This window comes from Leptonychotes weddellii, chromosome 4 (genome assembly GCF_054177405.1).
Source record: "Leptonychotes weddellii isolate Sample4059 chromosome 4, ASM5417740v2, whole genome shotgun sequence".
Lineage (NCBI taxonomy): Eukaryota > Metazoa > Chordata > Mammalia > Carnivora > Phocidae > Leptonychotes > Leptonychotes weddellii.
Window position 1 is genome coordinate 153,846,030 of NC_138372.1, and position 18,934 is coordinate 153,864,963.

An 18,934-nucleotide genomic window follows, 5' to 3' on the forward strand; every position below is an offset into this window, starting at 1 on the left:
CATAGGTTTTGGACCGATGTGTTTTCATTCTCATTGGTTTCCATGAATTGTTTAAGTTCTTTGATTTCCTGGTTGACCCAAACATTCTTGAGCAGAGTGGTCTTTAGCTTCCAAGTGTTTGAATTTCTGCCAAATTTTTTCTTGTGATTGAGTTCCAGTTTTAAAGCATTATGGTCTGAGAATATGCAGGGAATAATCTCAATCTTTTGGTATCAGCTGAGACCTGAGTTGTGACTCAGTATGTGGTCTATTCTGGAGAAAGCTCCATGTGCGCTTGATAAGAGTAAGTATTCTGTTGTTTTAGGGTAGAATGTTCTGTATATATCTATGAGGTCCATCTGGTCCAGTGTGTCATTCAAAGCTCTTGTTTCTTTGTTGATTTTCTGCTTAGATGATCTGTCTTTTGCTGAGAGCGGAGTATTGAGCTCTCCTACAATTAACGTATTGTTGTCAATATGACTTTTTATTTTGGTTAACAGTTGGCTTATGTAGATGACTGCTCCCATGTTGGAGACGTAGGTATTTACAATTGTTAGATCTTCTTGTTGCATAGACCCTTTAAGAATGATATAGTGCCCTTCTGTGTCTCTAACTACAGTCTTTAGTTTAAAATCTAATTTGTCTGATATAAAAATTGCTACCCCAGCTTTCTTTTGAGGTCTGCTGGCATGGAAGATGGATCTCCATCCCTTCACTTTCAGTCTGGATGTATCTTTAGGTTCAAAATGAGTCTCTTGTAGACAGCATATGGATAGGTCCTGTCTTTTTATCCAATCTGCAACCCTGTGCCGTTTTATGGGAGCATTTAAGCCGTTCACACTGAGAGTGATTATTGAAAGATATGAATTTATTGTCATCATGTTGCCTGTGAAGACCTTGTTTTTATAGATTGTCCCTGTAAATTTCTGTTCTATATCACTCTTGGAGTCTTTCTCCTTTTATAGAACCCCCCCTTAATATTTCTTGCAGGACCGGCTTAGTGGTCACATATTCTTTCAGTTTCTGCCTGTCTTGGAAGCTCTGCATCTCTCCATCCATTTTAAATGACAGCCTTGCTGGGTAAAGTATTCTTGGCTGCATGTTCTTCTCGTTTAGTACCCTGAATGTGCTTGCCAGGCCTTTCTGGCTTGCCAGCTCTCTGTGGATAGGTCTGACGTTATTCTGATGTTCCTCCCTCTGTACGTAAGGAATCTCTTCCCCCTAACAGCCCTTAAGATGGTTTCCTTGGTTCTAAGATTTGTGAGTTTTACTATTATATGCCGGGGTGTTGGCCCATTTTCCTTGATCTTGGGAGGGGTCCTCTCTGCCTCTAGAACACGAATATTTGTTTCATTCCCCAGATTAAGGAAGTTCTCAGCTACAATTTGCTCAAATATATCTTCCAGTCCTCTCTCTCTCTCCACTCCTCAGGGATCCCTGACATTGGAATTCTGACATTGGAACATTTCATGGTGTCACTTACTTCTCTGATTCTATTTTCATGGATTTTGAGTTGTTTCTCCTGGCCTCCTCTTTTCTCTTCTTATCTATTAATTGGTCTTCTAGATCACTAATTCGTTATTCTGCCTCGCTTACCCTAGCTGTTAGATTATCTGATTAGATTGGATCTCATTGATAGCATTTTTAAGTTCTGCCAATTCAGCTTTCATTTCTGCCCTTAGAGACTCTATATTGCCATTAATTGATTTCTCCATTCTAGGTATTGTCTTCACAATTGCTACCCTGAATTCCATCTCCGACATCTTGGTATAGCTGAATCCATTTGTAAATCTGTGGCATAAATCACAGTCTTTGAGTCTTTCCTATTTTGGGGGTTCCTCCTCCTACTCATTCTGTTGAGGGATGGCTGAGAGAAAGTATAGAGTCCAAATTATTGACCACAACCCAAGCAAGATGCACCTGTTTTATAGGGACCTTAGGGTTACTGGCCTCTTCTTTTCCCAGGCTGTTTTCTGTGGGAGGGGCCTGCTGCGCTGTTATTCAGGCAACCCTGTTTGGGCAGAGTTGCCCTGCCCCCTGTGGCAGGGGATAGGCTCAGTGGAAACCAGCTTTTGGGGGCTTTTGTTCCCTGGTGGCTTTCCCTGGCAGCTTTCTGAGTCTCTTCCGCGAGTCAGAGCAGAAGAGACCGTTTCCAACCCTCTGCCTCAGAGCAGAGAGATTGCAGTCTGTTCTTCAGTGAGCTGTCCAGGTCATACTATCTCTGTTTCTGTCTGTGCTGCTATAAACTGCAGCATCCTGTGTTGTGCGCCCCTCAGCAGCGCTCCCAGTCCTCACCTCCAGGTCAGGGCACGTCTCTGCCCTTTGTGCTTCCAAAACCGCCAGCCGCCCCCAGAGTGCACGCACAGCCCCACCGCTCTGGGTTTTCATCAGGGGGACTGCCCTAAAGTCCTTTCCCCCCAGCTACCAGTGTGCAAGTCTGTGCCCCATCCCCAGTGCAGGAGGCTATCGCTCATTGGCGGTGTAGGATCCCAAGGGCTTGGCTCCCTCCCCCTGCCATTTATCTTCCAATATCTGCCCATGGAATCATGGCTTCCCACTTTGTACCTTGAAACCAACCGCCTGCGATATTCTGTTTGTAGAGATCCAGATCTATATTCTTACATCACAGGCTGATTTCGTGGGTGTTCAGAGTGGTCTGGTAGATATCCAGCTCAATTCTGGGAACCGGTTGGAATAGGGTCCCCTATTCCTCTGCCATCTTTTTCTTGATGTATCTTTAAAAGTACTTTTGTTTTAATTTACCTTTGGAGAACCCATGGGGTAGATGTTTGGAAAGAGAGAATATAAAAGCTATGGAAGGCTTTCTTGTTTTCAGTTATGGTAAGGGACTTTTAAGAATGTTTACATTATAACGCTTTCATGAGGATGGTGCCAAAAGTGAAGAAGGAAGCCCCTTCTCCTCCCAAAGCCAAAGCTTAGAAGGCCAAGAAACTGGTGCTGAAAGTTGTCCCCCCCCCCCAACACACAGAAACATCCACAAAAGATTCACATGTCCCCTACCTGCTGAGGGCCCAAGGTGCTGCATTTCTGCAGGCAGGCCAAATATCCTTGAAAGAGCGCCCCTAGAAGAAACAAGCTTGACTACTATGCCATCCTCAAGTTCCCTCTGACCACCAAGTCAGCATGAGGAAAATAGAAGACAACATACTTGTCTTCATTGTAGATGTCAAGGCCAGCAAGTACTAGATCAAACGGACTGTGAAGGAGCTCTGTGACATTGTCATGGCCAAGGTCAGTACCTTGATCAAGCCCAGTGGAGAGACGAAAGCATATGTTTGGCTCCTGACTATGATGCTTTGAATGTTGCTGACAAAATTGGGATCACTAAACTGAGTCCAGCTGTTGGATCTAAATATAAATATTTTCACTATAAAAAAAAGAATGTTTACATTATATCGAGGAGTTGTCAACTCTTAATGTTTTGTATTTCATGCTGATTAAGAAACACACCAACTTCTGCTTCACATAAAAGACTTTTATGATAGCTCACTCCAGAATTTATAAGGCTCCATAATTAGCAAACTAGGGATTATTTTGTAGGGATAAATGGATGTATATAGATGGATGCTTCAATGGATGAATGAATAGGCTCCAATTTAAGAAAGGGAAACAATTCTAGGTGTTTGAAATTCTGGGCCCAAATCACTTAGTATTAATATTATTATTTTTTTAGAAATAACGCATATAAAATCCCTGACACTTAGTAGCATTCGATGAAGAGCAGCTATTCCTGAAGGATGTCAATATTACCTTCTCCATCTCACCTTTTCTAAACCTCTAATGCTTAACACTTGATTATTTGTAGCCATCTATTATTTTCTTGCTCTTCTGAATATTTTCATTTTGCCTCTAGCCAGAGTATAAATCTTAAAATAGAAACCAGGTCATGGTCTTCGTTTACATCTACCTCCTTCTACCCCACAGTATCTAATAAATTCAGATGAACAGGTCAAGTTCTCAAGAAACACTTGATAGAAATTAAATAGAATGTCATCTATTTGAATTTTGTCATGTTTTTTCTTAAAACGTTGTTTTGTATGTATTGTATTCCATAGGTGGTATTGATAATAGACAAGTTATATATATATATATATATATCCTACCTTCACCTAATTATAATTTGTATTTTAAAATTACAGTTTTATGGGCGCCTGGGTGGCTCAGTTGGTTAAGCGACTGCCTTCGGCTCAGGTCATGATCCCGGAGTCCCTGGATCGAGTCCCACATCGGGCTCCCTGCTCGGCAGGGAGTCTGCTTCTCCCTCTGACCCTCCCCCCTCTCATGTGCTCTCTCTCTCATTCTCTCTCACACAATAAATAAATAAAATCTTTAAAAAATAAATAAAATTACAGTTTTATAATTACAATTATATTAATTATATTTCAGAGTATAACCTATGTAATAATGGTAGTCCAAATATATGACCAATTAAATATCGTGGAATTTATTTCTGAAAGCAAAAGTGCCTGTAGGCTTTAAGTCTACCGGTAATAAATCTTTACTTTGGGGCATGAAAGAAAAGCAATTAAACAGAGCACTTTCTGTGGTAACTTCCAGCCTGTAGTAGACAAAGGGGAATTTATAGAAGTCAATAATTAAAGAGTTCTTTGTAAGGCTACTAAGAACAAAGTTGTGGCTTTTGTTAGAATCTAGAAGTCTACAAAGGATTGCTAAATAGATTTTCAGTCTGCCCACTTATTGAAGAATTTGATTACGTTGAAGTGGATAATATTAGATTAGATCTCAAGAATGTGATTGGAAACTTACTTGCTCTTTTGGGTTATTAACTGTTTGAGTCCAAAGCAAGAGAGAAGCTTCAAGTCTTCAGTTTTCAATTTAGAAGTCACAAACTGGTAACATAATCTTGATTTACATCTGTACCCCAATACCGAGCAAAAGGGGACATGTAATGTGCAAGTTTTGGATTATTCCAGGAGTAATTATCATATAAGAGTGATTAGTAGTTTATAGGTCAGCATTCCCTGGCAAATTCAGCAGTGGTTCAAAAAATGCCAGATGATGGGAAAACTCTAAATATTAAGTCCTTAAAGAAAATAGATTCTTTTTAAACCGAAGTTGAGTGGAGGAGAGATTAATGGATTTAGGGATACAGTAACTACTATATCAAAGTTACTCACATTTGTAATAAAAACAGCTTGTGTTCAGTAATGTGAGATGTTATAGATAGCGAAGAGTCCCTAGTGGGACTAAGCCAATAAATTGGCTTAATTTAGCCATCAAAACACACATGGGAAGAAACTTAACGACTGTGTTTCTCCTTTCTGTTCTTCTCTCTCCTAAGAATTTTCTTCTACCTTTTCTGATACGTGATGAAATTATAATGCTGCCAGAGATGATCTTAGAAATATTTTGAGCTTCTGGCGTGTGATCATGTTCTTAGTGTCTTTCTTTCCCATTTCAAATCTAACATTTTTACGATTATCCAATTGACTTTTGTTTGGGCCTCTGCTATGTAAATAAAAACAAATACAAGTTATGTTACAGAGTTTTTTTATAACATGACTTACTGAGTTAAAGCTTTTATGTAGGAATCAACAGTAGACTAGTCAATGATGCTATAGAAACAAGTGTTTTTAAACTATAAGAAAATAATCATGTTTTCCTATGATTATATACTTTAATCCTTAAAATGATAATAGTAGCTAATATTTATTGCATGCCTGCGATGGACCAGGCAGTGTGTGCTTTTCGGGGATTATCTTGTTTAATCTTCCAATAACCACAGGAAGAGACACTTAATATTATCCGCACTTTATAGATTCAGAAACTGAGACTTGAAGAAGTTAGAGAGGGATCCCCTTTCAAAAAGTGAGGAAAATAAGATATGAGACTGTATCTGACTTGCACAGAGATACCTGCCTACCATGCTAAGCTCTCTTCCACTGGGTCAGGCTGATCATTAAGGAACTTAAAGCAGAGGAGGGAGTTTGGTCTGTGTGTATGCCCTGTCTGTTCCCTGACATGTTCAGAGACACCATTATTTCAGTTCTGACCTTGAAAGTAAATGCAATCAAAATGTTCCCGCACAAAGTATGCCTACACCTAAACATTTTAATGACTACCAATAGGTACAATGGCTGTTAATTTTCATCTCTTCATTGAATTAGTGCCCTTATGGTTTCCCTTAAATTCAATAAATTGAAAGCAAGTAAAAACACCATGTTAAATAGCTGGGAAGGAGTAGATGCTTAATAAATCTTAGCTTTGAGATGGGGTCAATAAAAGTTATGGGCCCAGCACGCGGGGTCAATAAAAGTTAAACACCAAATTAAAGCAGAAGGTGGCCAACGTCCTCTGTGCTCTTTCTCCAGTATTCCTGTGCAATGTAAATCTCTCTAAATATTTGTATAATTTTAGGTATAGCTTGACTTCAAATTACAAGCTTAGTTATGCTATGCTGGAGGAAAATCAGAGGATAAAATGTGGTAATGAGTGGAAAGTTGAGCCAGGCTACATTTTTATTCTCATTCACAGATCACAGTGACTCAACGGATGAGAAATATTTTAATCTTATTTTCATGCTAACATTTGACCCCAAATGACTTGCCTTTTGTGTTACACTCAGAGCAAAAGGTCCAATAATGAAAAACGAGCCTTTGTAATACATTCCCTTGGAAGGTATTATAAAAGGTGAAAGTAGGAGCTCATGCATCCCTTTCCTCTTGCTCTCTTTTTCGCACATATATTTTTTATAATGTTCAGTTAGAAAGGAAAGAAGTTACGAAAAGTAAAAAGAGTCTGACTCTTGCTCATTTTCAACTGCATTGTCTTGCATTTTCAGACACTCAAATATAAAATCTTTTGACATGTCTGTACTGTTTCCTACATAATTTCTCTACAAATATGTATGTCATTGCTTTTGGAATAAAAGCCAGAGGGTTTTTTTAATCAAGCCCCGGAAATGTGCCTTGGAAAGAAGTCCCTAAATAATGGCTGAGGAATCTAAGCTATTACGAATGCAAAACAATTATGAATAAATTTGTTGTATCCACACACACAAACACAAAAGGCTGCTGACTTCATCAAACTTGAAAAAGAAAAGGCAACCCACAAGCATTCCTCAAATGATAGTATTGGCTTCATTCAGCACTTAGTAGGCATTCAACCCCTTGAATAAATAAGATGAACTCAGAAGAATCCCAGTAACTCAATGGGACATAAGTTTAGCCAAAGGTGTGTATGTAGACATCATAGTGTTTTAGGCGATTAGGTGGTAAATGTTTATTTGAAAAACTTCAAGAAAGCCTGGTCCTTACTGGGGCTAATGAAAGTCCTTTCCTTTACGTGCATCTTTCCATTCAATAAAATGCTTTTACACTGAGGGCTCTATTCAGAAATGGGGAATTTCTTAATGGATGAATGACTTAGATTGAACTGGATCTATCTAATACTGTCATAATGGGCCCCATTTAATAAATGCCCCCAGACAAATGGCATTGTAAAGTTAGTTAGGCTGGGGTATCCGCATTTTAAACATTAGACCAAAGATCCTTTCACTGCAAAATGAACTACAAGAAAATGAAACATGCTATTCAAATCCCAACCAGATCTCCAATTTCAACACGTGCTTACATTTCTTAGGTTCTTTGTTCCCAGGTCGCAATCTGCAGAATGGGGTTGGCATTACTTATTATATATACCTCATAGTGGTGATCTAAAGATTGTATGATACAAGCAAAGTCCTTAAGATAGTGCCTGGCACATTGTAGTTTTTCAACAAATGCCCACTGCTATTGTTGCCATTATTTGCTTAGATTTTTCTCAACCAAAGTATTAAACAGATACAATTATTGTGGAAACAAACTACTGTTATATTTCTGCCCTCAGTACACATTACTTTTATTTAGATTCTACTCTTTTGGCCTTTGTATTCTATTCTTCTGCACCTTAAAGAATTCAATAATGAAAGGGCTGTACATGCTCCATTAAAATAATATTTAGGGGCACCTGTGTGGCTCAGTTGGTTAAGCATGACCTGATGTGGCTCAGGTTATGATCTCAGGGTTGTGAGATTGAGCCCCGCATTGGGTTCTGTGCTCAGACTCATTGGAGTCTGCTTGTCCTTCTCCCTCTGCTCCTCCCCCTGCTCATTCTCACTCAAATAAATAAATAAATAAATAAATAAATAAATAAATAAAATCTTTAAATAATAATACTTATTATTTATAATAACTATATTCTAGGCACTGTTATACATATTTCCCTACATTAACTCATTTTACTGTTATACCTACTATTATTACACTAATGAATAGCTATTATTAAAGAGCCACTATTATTATATTAATTTTACAAATGAAAACTTGGACTTGAACACATTACATAATTTGTTCAAAATGACTTAGTTTGTGAGAGGAGGATTCGAGGCTTACACCCAGGCAGTCTAGCTCCATAGCTTCCTCACCCCTATGGTCCTTGAAATACTTCTGTTGCTATCGTTCATAAAAATCAGCATCCACATTCCTTAAAAATGTTTTAATTTGAAAAACTTATTTTTTCTTGGTCCAAAAACCTTAAAACCTGAATTTTTAAATTTTATTTTGTTGTATGTTTGCCCTCCACAGACTCCGATATCCTACCTATTGGGAACTTTTTTCTTTAATCTGGAGAAAAAAAAGAGAGGCGAGCCATGCACATATTTCTTCAAACAACTCAATAGTTGTATATAGAAAAAAGCCAACAGAAAAAACACGATGCCTTAATTCATGGATCTGCTTTCAAAATTTAAGCTTTACTTTACTAATCTTGCAAACCTCACTTGGGAAAGCATATTTGCAGCAAAGCACAGTTCTTACATATTACAAGAGAAAGCTTGATTTTCTTCTCTTTACTGTCAGATAGAGCAGGCTCTTCTGTAATGCTGCATGCATTGTGAGTAACTATTTTGTAGTACTTTCTACTTAGGTATTCTCATTTTCATCTACGGGACCCCTGACAGGGATGAGTAGTATTTGGGGGAGAAAATAAGGCACCAAGAAAGGTTCTAGCACTTGCTGAAAACACCACTTGCTAAAGGAAGTTTGTAGATTTAAAATGAAAAGATTCCATCCTTCTCCTAGCTCTGTAATCGGTGACACTTGTAATACTCAAAAATAATATCAGAAGAAACATAATATTAGGATTGGTTGGGTCATGAAGCTAATGTCAGCCCTTAATAATATTATAATGATGTTCCTGTATATTTCAAAATGTACACTGGGTTTTGCCAACATACATGAGTAGAACAAGACTAATATTTATGGCATGATCAATGGCTTAAATAAAAATACATCAGCACAGATTCTCACAATACTATTTGTGAATTTGTCACAACACTTACAATGTTGTAAACAGCATTCATGTGCCTACCTTTCACTCCCAGTAAGATCTCTGAGGGCAGGATTTTGGTTTTGTTCATTTTCATATTCTAAAGTTTGATGTAGTATCTGGCTTGCGTTACACACTAAAGAAAAATTTGTTGAATGTATGCATAAGCAATTGAAGTCAGAATTAATTTGACAAGGTTTCATGAATCCCTACTACCTCCCACATACGATGGGGACACAAAGATGAAGTGGTTCTCTGTCCCTTGAAGAGCTCACAGTCTAAGGAGGAGTTAATATAAATAATCACACTGTATGGTGGGAGACGTGCCAGGAAAGAGCTACATGGGGTGTTGTGGGGTGGCAGAGGCCTGGTCATGACCATGAGGGCAGAACGGGGCGAGTTTCAACAGGGGTGCTAAGATCCTTCAGGCAGAGATGAGAAGTTGTGATAAATATGGGAGTTTAGAGGTTGGATGGAGTAACTATAGACAAAATCTTAAATCATTGTATGTCTGAGAAACAAAATCAATTTGATATTGTTAGAATGACTTTATTTACTGTAAAGTTATGTTACAAATGTATCAGTTCTATTACGTGATACAGGATATGAAATCATAATTATAGACGGAGTGTACCTATTTTTTATTGAATGACAATTTTGTTTTAAATTGCAGTTCCAGTTACAGATGTTTGATATTATCTGTTCCACATCATGGGCCAATAGAGACAAATGCTGTGAACTTCCAGGCCTGGTAAGAATTCTTCTTTTATTAGTAGGTCTGTTCTTTATTGAAATGTTCTAAAGTTGTATTTGATTTTCTCTGAAAACTAAATGCTATTTCATAAAACTCATAACAAGGCAATTCATTGTGATGATAATGAAAATCAGAAGAGGTTAAGAAGGAGGCGTGTCTGACATCAGCAGGACACACTGACATGCGTGGCGGGAGTTGCACACCTCCAGGGGGTGCCATCTACACAGAGTCCAGAGGTTCTCAAACTTCCTGGTTCAGGAAACCTTTGGTGTTGCAATAATTTTTTTCATGGTACCACTAAGCCAAAAAAATGCCAAACAATTCCATATATGAATCCATTAGGTCCAAAAATCTTAAGTGTTTATGCTCTAAGAACTCAGTAGCCATATGAAAAAATAATACACATGAATTGAAAGAAGAAAATGGGATTGTTATTGTATTCCTGAATAACCAGAATAACTTAGGAATGGGATGGATGAGCCTGTCAGGAGTACCCAATTTTTCATACGTTGGAATCTGATTGGACGTTGCCACCTCACTTCTTTTTCCACATTGATTTTTTCCATGGTAGTTGTTTTCCATCACAGCAACTGCCAGAACCCCAGATTTGCAAGTATATGACATCATCAGAAAAGTATTTCAATATCTAATGTTAAGATCATGATCTACCTTGAGCTAGTGGTTCATAAGAGGTCCAATGGGTGCCGAATATTGCTAATTCTCTTGAGGTTTTAAAATGTTCATGGTGCCCCTGTAAGTTTGCTAAGGTGCCCCAAGGCATCTTGGGACACAGTTCTGAAATTGTAGTCATAATCTGTATAACCTGTGTGATGTTACAGAAAATCAATCTTTTTATCATTATTACTACCAAGTATAACCCAAGCAGGGGGGTTTCCTATAATGAGCTGAAAGCTTTGACTGTTGTCCAACATTTAGAGAAAAGTATATATAGTATACATGGGCCCTCTGCTCAACATTTCCTGGGTTTCCGTTGTGAACGTTTCAGAGACTGAGATTATTTTCCACTTGATCATTTAGTTATCATCCGTGCTCTATTCAGTTCCAGCTTTACTTTTCCCCTGATTCTTAAAAAGTGAAGCTTATTTTCTCCCTGTCCAACAGGACTGGTGAACCCTATGAAGGTCTGCAGTTTCTTATCCCGGTGCAGACTTCTTTTTGGCTGGTCCTTCAAATGGGATAGCCACAAATTGCGTGATAGCTGTTAGCAGGTGCTCTGTCTTCATACCCCAGTTACTCATCCAGAGATGTTAGACTGATGTTCATAATCTATCTTGTAATGTCATGTGGCAACAAAATTGTGCAAGAGAAGAAAAATGAGCTCCTATCCCAAAGCTTTAGATGGATGCTGTTGGTGTTTCCTTATGTTCAACCACAGAACGTGAGTCATAAGGAAAGTTGTTACAAGGACTTGATGATGCGTTTAAGCACTGTTTTCATTTTGTTTTATGTGTTTTGGTGTAGATGCAGTTGTTCTGATCAACTATTCCAACATGTTTTTTTTTAATCCTTTGAAATAGAAATAAGAAAGTGTTCAAGACCTTTAGTTCATAGAGTACTCCTACTCAAACTGAATGAAATAGTAACCAGAATCTTTTATACCCACTTCTGCCTTCCTTTCTTCACCTACATCCCCAAGCTCATTTTATCAACATCCTTTGGTAATGATGATTATCAATGACTCACTAGACACTCATTCATTTTTCTTTAAGGAAAATATTTTGTGGGCAGGAGAGAATATTCTTTGCCTTTCCACACCAATGTTCACTTGAAAGTTTTTTTTTTTAAGTGTTTTAAAGTGTTTTCTTTGAGTCCATAAAGCTATTTGTATAGGTTGTCTTGTTAACAGTTATGCTATTTTTTTTTTCTCCCTTCAGAGGGATGAGGAGACTTGCCCAGAGCTACCACATTCCTGCTCCTGTTCTGAAGTCAATACCGGGACTCTGGGACCAGCAGGCCCACCAGTAAGTCTTGCCTCATTCAGACTTAAATGTTCTTTAATAATATTCATAGCTATCACTTGTGTGTCTAATATGTGCTTGCCACTGTGCTAAACACGTACTTAATCCTATGAGCAAACCAAAGCACAGAGATGTTAAGAAACTTGCCTAAAGAGGGGCGCCTGGGTGGCTCAGTCAGTTAAGCGTCGGCTTTTGGCTCAGGTCATGATCCCAGGGTCCTGGGATCGAGCCCCACATTGGGCCCCTTGCTCAGCGGGGAATCTGCTTCTCCCTTTCCCTCTACCCGCCACCCCCCACTTGTGCTCTCTGGCTCTCAGGTCATGATCTCACGGTGTCAGGAGATTGAGCCTTACATCAGGAGTCTGCTTGAGATTCTCTCTCTCCCTCTGCCCCTCCCCTCCATGCTCTCTCTCTCTCTCAAAAATAAACAAATAAAAATCTTAGAAAAATAAAATCTAAGCTTTTAGCCACAAGGCTGTATAGACTTCTTTAAAAAAATAAAAAAGATTTTATTTATTTATTTGAGAGAGAGAGAGCACAAATGGGGGAAGAGGCAGAGGGAGAGGGAATTTCAAGCAGACTCCACGCTCAGCATGGAGCCCAACTTGGGGCTTGATCTCAAGACCCTGAGATCATGAGCTGAGCTGAAACCAAGAGTCAACCGACTGAGCCACCCTGCGCCCCTGTGGTTGTTATTTTAAATAAGACTCCCTTTGTGTTGGTAAGATGGAGCAATTTTTCATTTGTCTCTGAGTCATTTAAATTCCTTTCTATATAAATACCTGTTTATAAATTTTTCTGGGATTTTGTTGTGCAGATTTTTTGCTTATTAGTTTCTAAGTGGTTTTATGTATTCTGGAAACTAATCCTTTATTAATGATATGGTTTGCAAATATCATTTCCTGGTCTGTGGCTTCTTTGTTGTTTATGGGACTTTTTATTGTCTAGAAATTTTAAATCCAATGTAGTTAAATTTAATATTTCTGTGAGCTATCATTTTTTATGTTTGTCTTTATTCCTTCTTTTTAGCCCAGTTCACTTAGAAGTGTCTTTTTAAATTTCCGATCATATGTGCAATTTTATTTTTTTGTTGTATTAATTTTATTGCACTTTTTTATGGAAGATAGTCTCCATAGTACCAATTTTTAGACATTTGTTGATTCTTTGACATTTGCTTTGTGGCCTTTTGTCAAGTTTTATTGCTGTTCCATGTATGCTTTAGAAGAATGTGTGTTTTCTAATTGTGGAGTTAAGAGTTCTAAATATAAATATCCAGTAAATCAAACTGTAAATTATGTTGTTAGAATCTTCTTTATCTGCATTAATTCTTTATCTTTCAATTGCTGAGATAGATGTTTAAAATCTTCTACTTCAATTTCAATCTGTCAAATTCTGTTTGTAATTCTGCTTTGTATATCCTGAGATTGTGTTACAGTGTACAAAAAATTGAGAACAGTCATCTTGCTAGTGACTTGCAATATCATCATTTCTCTTTTGGGTTATTTTCCGGGTATATGTATATATTTTTTATTTGAATTCAATTAGCGAACATACAGTACATCATTAGTTTCAGATGTAGAGTTCAATAATTCATCAGTTGCATATAACACCCAGTGCTCATCACATCACCTGCCCTCCTTAATGCCCATTTTCTTCATCCTTCTAGTTTCAGCCTTTCTGTTGTCTTTAAGTTTGAGATGAGTTCTGTTTAAATAGTATATGGCTAGGTTTTGTTTTCAATCTGGTTTTGTAATTTTTTTAGAGTTTAGTCCATTCATTCTGTTGTTTGTGATAATTAACCTCTTTAGGCAAATATTCCTATAAATATCACCTTACTTTTTGCTTTCTATTTGTCCCACATGATGTATATATGTGACTTTCATGGTTGGTTGAGGTTTTATCTACTTATTTACACTTTTTGGCTTTTTGTTGTTATTCTTTTCTTCTCCCCTCCCCTAATTCGGAAATTATACTCTCCGTAGCTGTTCTTTTAGTAGTCAATGAAGAGATTTTAACAAACATATTTAGCTTGACAAAGTCTAAAAAGAATCAAGATTTTCACCCTATTTCAACAGATAGATTTTCTTGGAATTTATTTCTCTTGGATCATCCTTTTTATAAATTATGCACTGTTGCTATCCAGTATTTTTTTAACATCACAAACTAGACATTTTTTTAGTACTTGTTATAAATTACTGTGTGTTAAAACTTGCCTCTATACTTGCTATTTCTTTGCTCACAATATCTTCTGGTATCATTTTTATTTCTTCTGGAATATACCCTTTGGATGTTCCTTCTATTTACTTATTTATTTATTTATTTATTTATTTATGAGAGACAGAGAGTGTGCAAGCAAGCAGGGAGAGAGTCAGAGAGAGGGGGAGAGAGATAATCTCAAGCAGACTCCCTGCTGAGCACAGAGCCCTCCACGGGGCTCAATCTCAGGACCCCAAGATCATGACCTGAGCCAAAACCAAGAGTCGGACACTTAACCAACTATGACTCCCAGGTGCCCCAAGATGTTCCTTTAATGAGAGACTATTGATAGTAAATTTTCAATTTTTGTTCATCGCAAAATGCTTTTATTTCCCATATTATCAAAAGATAGTTTTGATGGTTGTTACAGAGATTGTTGATTGTACTTCCTGCATTCATTGCCGCTGCTTCTTTTCATAGTAGAATTCCCCGAGTTTTAGCTAAGTACGTGGCCATTCACCTAGGCACTTGACTTCTTAGCATCTGTACAAGTGGGTATCACCTTATGACCAAGTTCTGGCCAGTGAGAGAAAAGGGATATGCAATCAACCTAGACGTTGTTCTTAAATGAAAACAAAATAACTTCCTTATCCATCCTCACCCCTCTCAACATACTACTCTGGGAACATGTGGTAGTGGTTCACTTTGGTAAGCAGTGTCCTAGAACACAGCAGAGCAATAAAATGGAAGCAACTGAGCTTCCATGTTGCCTTACGTGGTAAAGCTACTATAGAACACTGAACCGATTATCAGCTCAGATTTTAATATAAGAGAATAATAAGCCTCCTGTCTTGCTTAAAAATTTTTAATATTGGCCTTAATTAAAGCAGTGAGACAACTTTCCAAACTAATAAACGGGAAGATCTTGTTTGCAAGATCCCTTTGTCTTTAGTGATCTGAGGTTTCACTATGGTATGCTCTGGTGTGGGGTTTTGATGTAGATAATCTGCCATTTTGGAAAACTTATGACTTCATGAGTTTCGATGGCAATGTTTCTCATTAAATTTGGAGTTTTCTTAGTCACTAACTCTTCGAATATTGCCTCTCTCCTATCATCTCTATTATGTTTTTCTGAAATTCAACTGATGTATTTTTTTACTCTCATATCTCTTAATTTTTTTTATTTATTTCTGCTTCTATCTCCAGGCTTCTTCTGTGTAATTTCTTCAAATTTAGTTTCTAGTGTATTCTATATTTAGCTATGTTTAATATGCTGTTTAACCTATCCATTGCATTTCTGATTTTGATGACTATATTTAACACAACTAGAAGTTATATTTGGTTCCTTTTCAAAACTTCTGGGCATTTCTATACTCTTTCTTCTTTTGTAATACTTCAAAACTATTTCTTCTTTCAATATTTTAAGTACAGTTTATTTTTTCATCTGATCATCTCAATATCTGCATTGTATGTGTTTCTGAGTCTGCCATTTTTTTTTTCTGCTGATGTTACTCATGCTATCTTGTTTCCATATGTACCGTGTGATTTGGGGGGCTGTATATTTGAGCTGTATTACTTGAAATTTTATCTCAGGGGATACTGTGAGCCGGTTTGGGGCTGTATTCCTCCAGAGAATATCTGTGCCTGCTTCTGCTAAGCTCCTGGGTAGACAACCAACTGAAATCCACCTTAGATGTTTGACTCTGGAGTTTTGTTTGCTCCTGACAGGCAGGATGAATTCTGATCTCTAGAATGTCTGAGAATCAGCTTCTGGGTAATATTTCTTAGCAAAGACATTTCCAACTCCTCCCATAGCTACATTGGAACATTGGAAGCAACATCTTGGTCATCCACCTGCTATTTTTTTACTGTTTGTTTGTTTTCTCCCCTACCTGATTCACAGTGAAGCTTTTCAAGTTCCTCAGCTTTAAACATTTCATTTTCAGCCCTGCCCCCACCTATCATAGGCTCAAGTTCACATTTCCTTGCTTTGTGTGGGCTATACAGTAAAAGCTTTGCAGCAATCCTGAACCTTTTTCCCTGTCCTCCCCCAGGGCAGTCTCTGTGCACATGCTTGCGTCTCTGGTTTTTCTTTATTCTTTATTCCTGGGACTTATGCATTCAGTTCTTAATTATAATAATGTTTGTTTTATTTTAAGCAGCATTAATAAGCTTTTTTAGCTGGAGGGTTTTCAAGTTTTTTCATCTGCAATACTGCTGGAACAAGTTATAAAATATTTACAGATGACCCAAGAGTCAAACTTTGTAATGAGAAAAAAGCAGAGAAGTGAAAGAGAAGGGTTGAGCTCTGACTTGGAAAGAAAGATATAAAATAGGAGAAAAGTTATTAAAATTTTCAAATATTTAAAGTATAATAAACTATTCAAGAAATAGTATCCGAAAACAATATGCAATAAACCCTGGCTAATGATTTAACATAGGTAAATTCTCATTCAAGAATTTACACGTGGGTGTTTTGTGCCAATAAACTACAAAACAGCTGTAGGAAGGTATGGGTGAATGAGCCATATTCCCTTTGCCTAGGCTAACCCTTTCCTATTTTGTGGAAGTTAACATCCACAAAAATGTATTGAATTCTTGTCATGTGCTCAGTGTTGAAGGTTAAGGATAAGGTGCAAAATAAGTTACAAATATAAAAGGCTCCAGGCTTTTAGACATGGTGCCTCCGGCATGAATACCCATGAGCCAAATTGTCACATTTGAACAAAACCTGCGGTGAAAAACCAATCATTAAAGATGCGCAGAAAAAGTTAAAGAGTTTGTGCCAGAATGGTATATTAATTGGGATGCATTGCACTAGCTACAGGGAACAGAAAATTCGACTGACACAGTAGTGTAAACCACCGGGACATTTAGATATTTATTGTTTGCTCAGCAAAAGATTTAGAGGTGGATGGTCCCCCAAGCTTGTCCCAGCTTCCCACTTTCCTTTCTATAGGCTTATGGCCTCTTGATTACATTAGCCCAAAGTGACTAATGTGCCCATTCCTGGTTGCAAAGGAGGCGGGGCAAGCAAATCCGTCTTTTTCAGCCTTTGTAGTAGGAGAAATAAAATGGACAAAGGAGTCAGGAAAGACTGCTTGGTAGCCAACCAACAGTGTCTGCCACTCTGGGGAAAAATAATTTGCATCCCATATAGCAGTGAAAGGTGTGGTATCCAAATATATGAGGAATTTCTACACATTAAAGAGAAGAAGACATGCAACCCATTAGAAAACTGAGTAAGATATAGAAATTGGTACTTGCATTGAGATTAAATGCAAATGGGCAAATGTTATGAAAAGATGCCCCATTAAAGTAGTGTTAAGGAAAATGAAAATTAAAATAAGAGTAAAATATTATTTTTTACCAATTAGTTTGGTAAAAATGTAAAGTTTGACAACATTGTTGGGGGAGGAAAAATAATTTTCCCTCTACTCTTCTGGATTCTTGGCTAAGACACCCCTTTAATAAAAAGATTAACAGAAGAGAAATAATCAAGAGTTTAATAACACACATGCCTCCTGTTTACATGGGACATACCCAGGAAGACTGAATAACTCCCCAACATGGCTGAAGCCAGCACTTTAAATATCATCTTCAGCTAAAGACAAAAAAAAAGAGGGGGGGTGTTAGGGACGGAGAGTCTGTTTGGGGAGGTTACCAGGAAAGGTGCAGCAAACAAGGGTGAAGCTGTTATGCAGACCCTAGTCTCTGCCTTCTTCATAAGTAAGTTTCTAGAGATTTAGAGTCATCCTTTTTTTCCTGGTACAGAAGGAGAAACCTTTACAAATGGAGGCAACCCTCATAAATGTAAATGTCTCTTATAAAACTTTTACTCAGTGTTTGGTTTTCAGGGCTTCTCCTGTGTCTGCAGTTTCTTAAATAATCAGACTAAAATAACCCTTACTCCAAAGGGGCACACTGTGAGGTGACAAATTCTGCTCCCCTTCAAGATCAGGTGGTGACTAAGGTTTAGAGAAGCTGGAACCCTCTTAAACTCTTGGTAGATGAGTAAATTGGCAGAGGTATTTTGGAGCACAGTTTGACAATATATCTGCCTACCAATCAAATTTCATTTATAATTCTACTTGTCGATATCCTAAATATTAACATTTGCACTTAAATATTAAAGTTTGTACTTCAGGGCTGTTTAAGGATGTTAATGGCAGAAGTGTTTAAACAGCAAAAAAAAAAAAATGTGTGAGAAAACCCTATGTTTTCAGTCATAAAGAATGGTTAAACAAACGATTGTATAATCCAAGGTTTGGAAAACTACGCAACTCGGTCAGAATAAGCTAAATCATATGTTAAGTCATGGGAAAGAATCTCTAAAAAATATTAAGTTAAAAAACTTAGGAGTATGTAATAAGTGTGATGTCACATATGTAATTTATAATACATCATATAATAGTACAAAAATACTATAGGTAATAGTTTCTATAGGTACATATATGCATATAATAAAATCTTTTTCAAAGAAGTTTTTTGAAGATTTTATTTATTTATTTGACAGAGAGAGAGAGACAGCAAGAGAGGGAACACAAGCAGGGGGAGTGGGAGAGGGAGAAGCAGGCTTCCCACCAAGCAGGGAGCTGGATGCAGGGCTCGATCCCAGGACCCTGGGACCATGACCCGAGCCGAAGGCAGACGCTTAACGACTGAGCCACCCGGGCAC

General features: G+C 37.6%; 1 protein-coding gene across 4 annotated transcripts in view; it reads left to right on the forward strand.

Annotated features, from left to right (window-relative positions):
* The window catches only part of COL14A1 (collagen type XIV alpha 1 chain), a 207,315-nt gene that overhangs the window by 132,959 nt on the left and 55,422 nt on the right, over positions 1 to 18,934 (forward strand). For all 4 annotated transcript variants that reach the window (XM_081816457.1, XM_081816455.1, XM_081816456.1 and 1 more), the window contains 2 exons: positions 10,001 to 10,078; positions 11,977 to 12,063. In XM_081816457.1, coding sequence (XP_081672583.1) covers positions 10,001 to 10,078; positions 11,977 to 12,063 — 165 coding nt within the window. The remainder of the gene's footprint in view (positions 1 to 10,000; positions 10,079 to 11,976; positions 12,064 to 18,934) is intronic.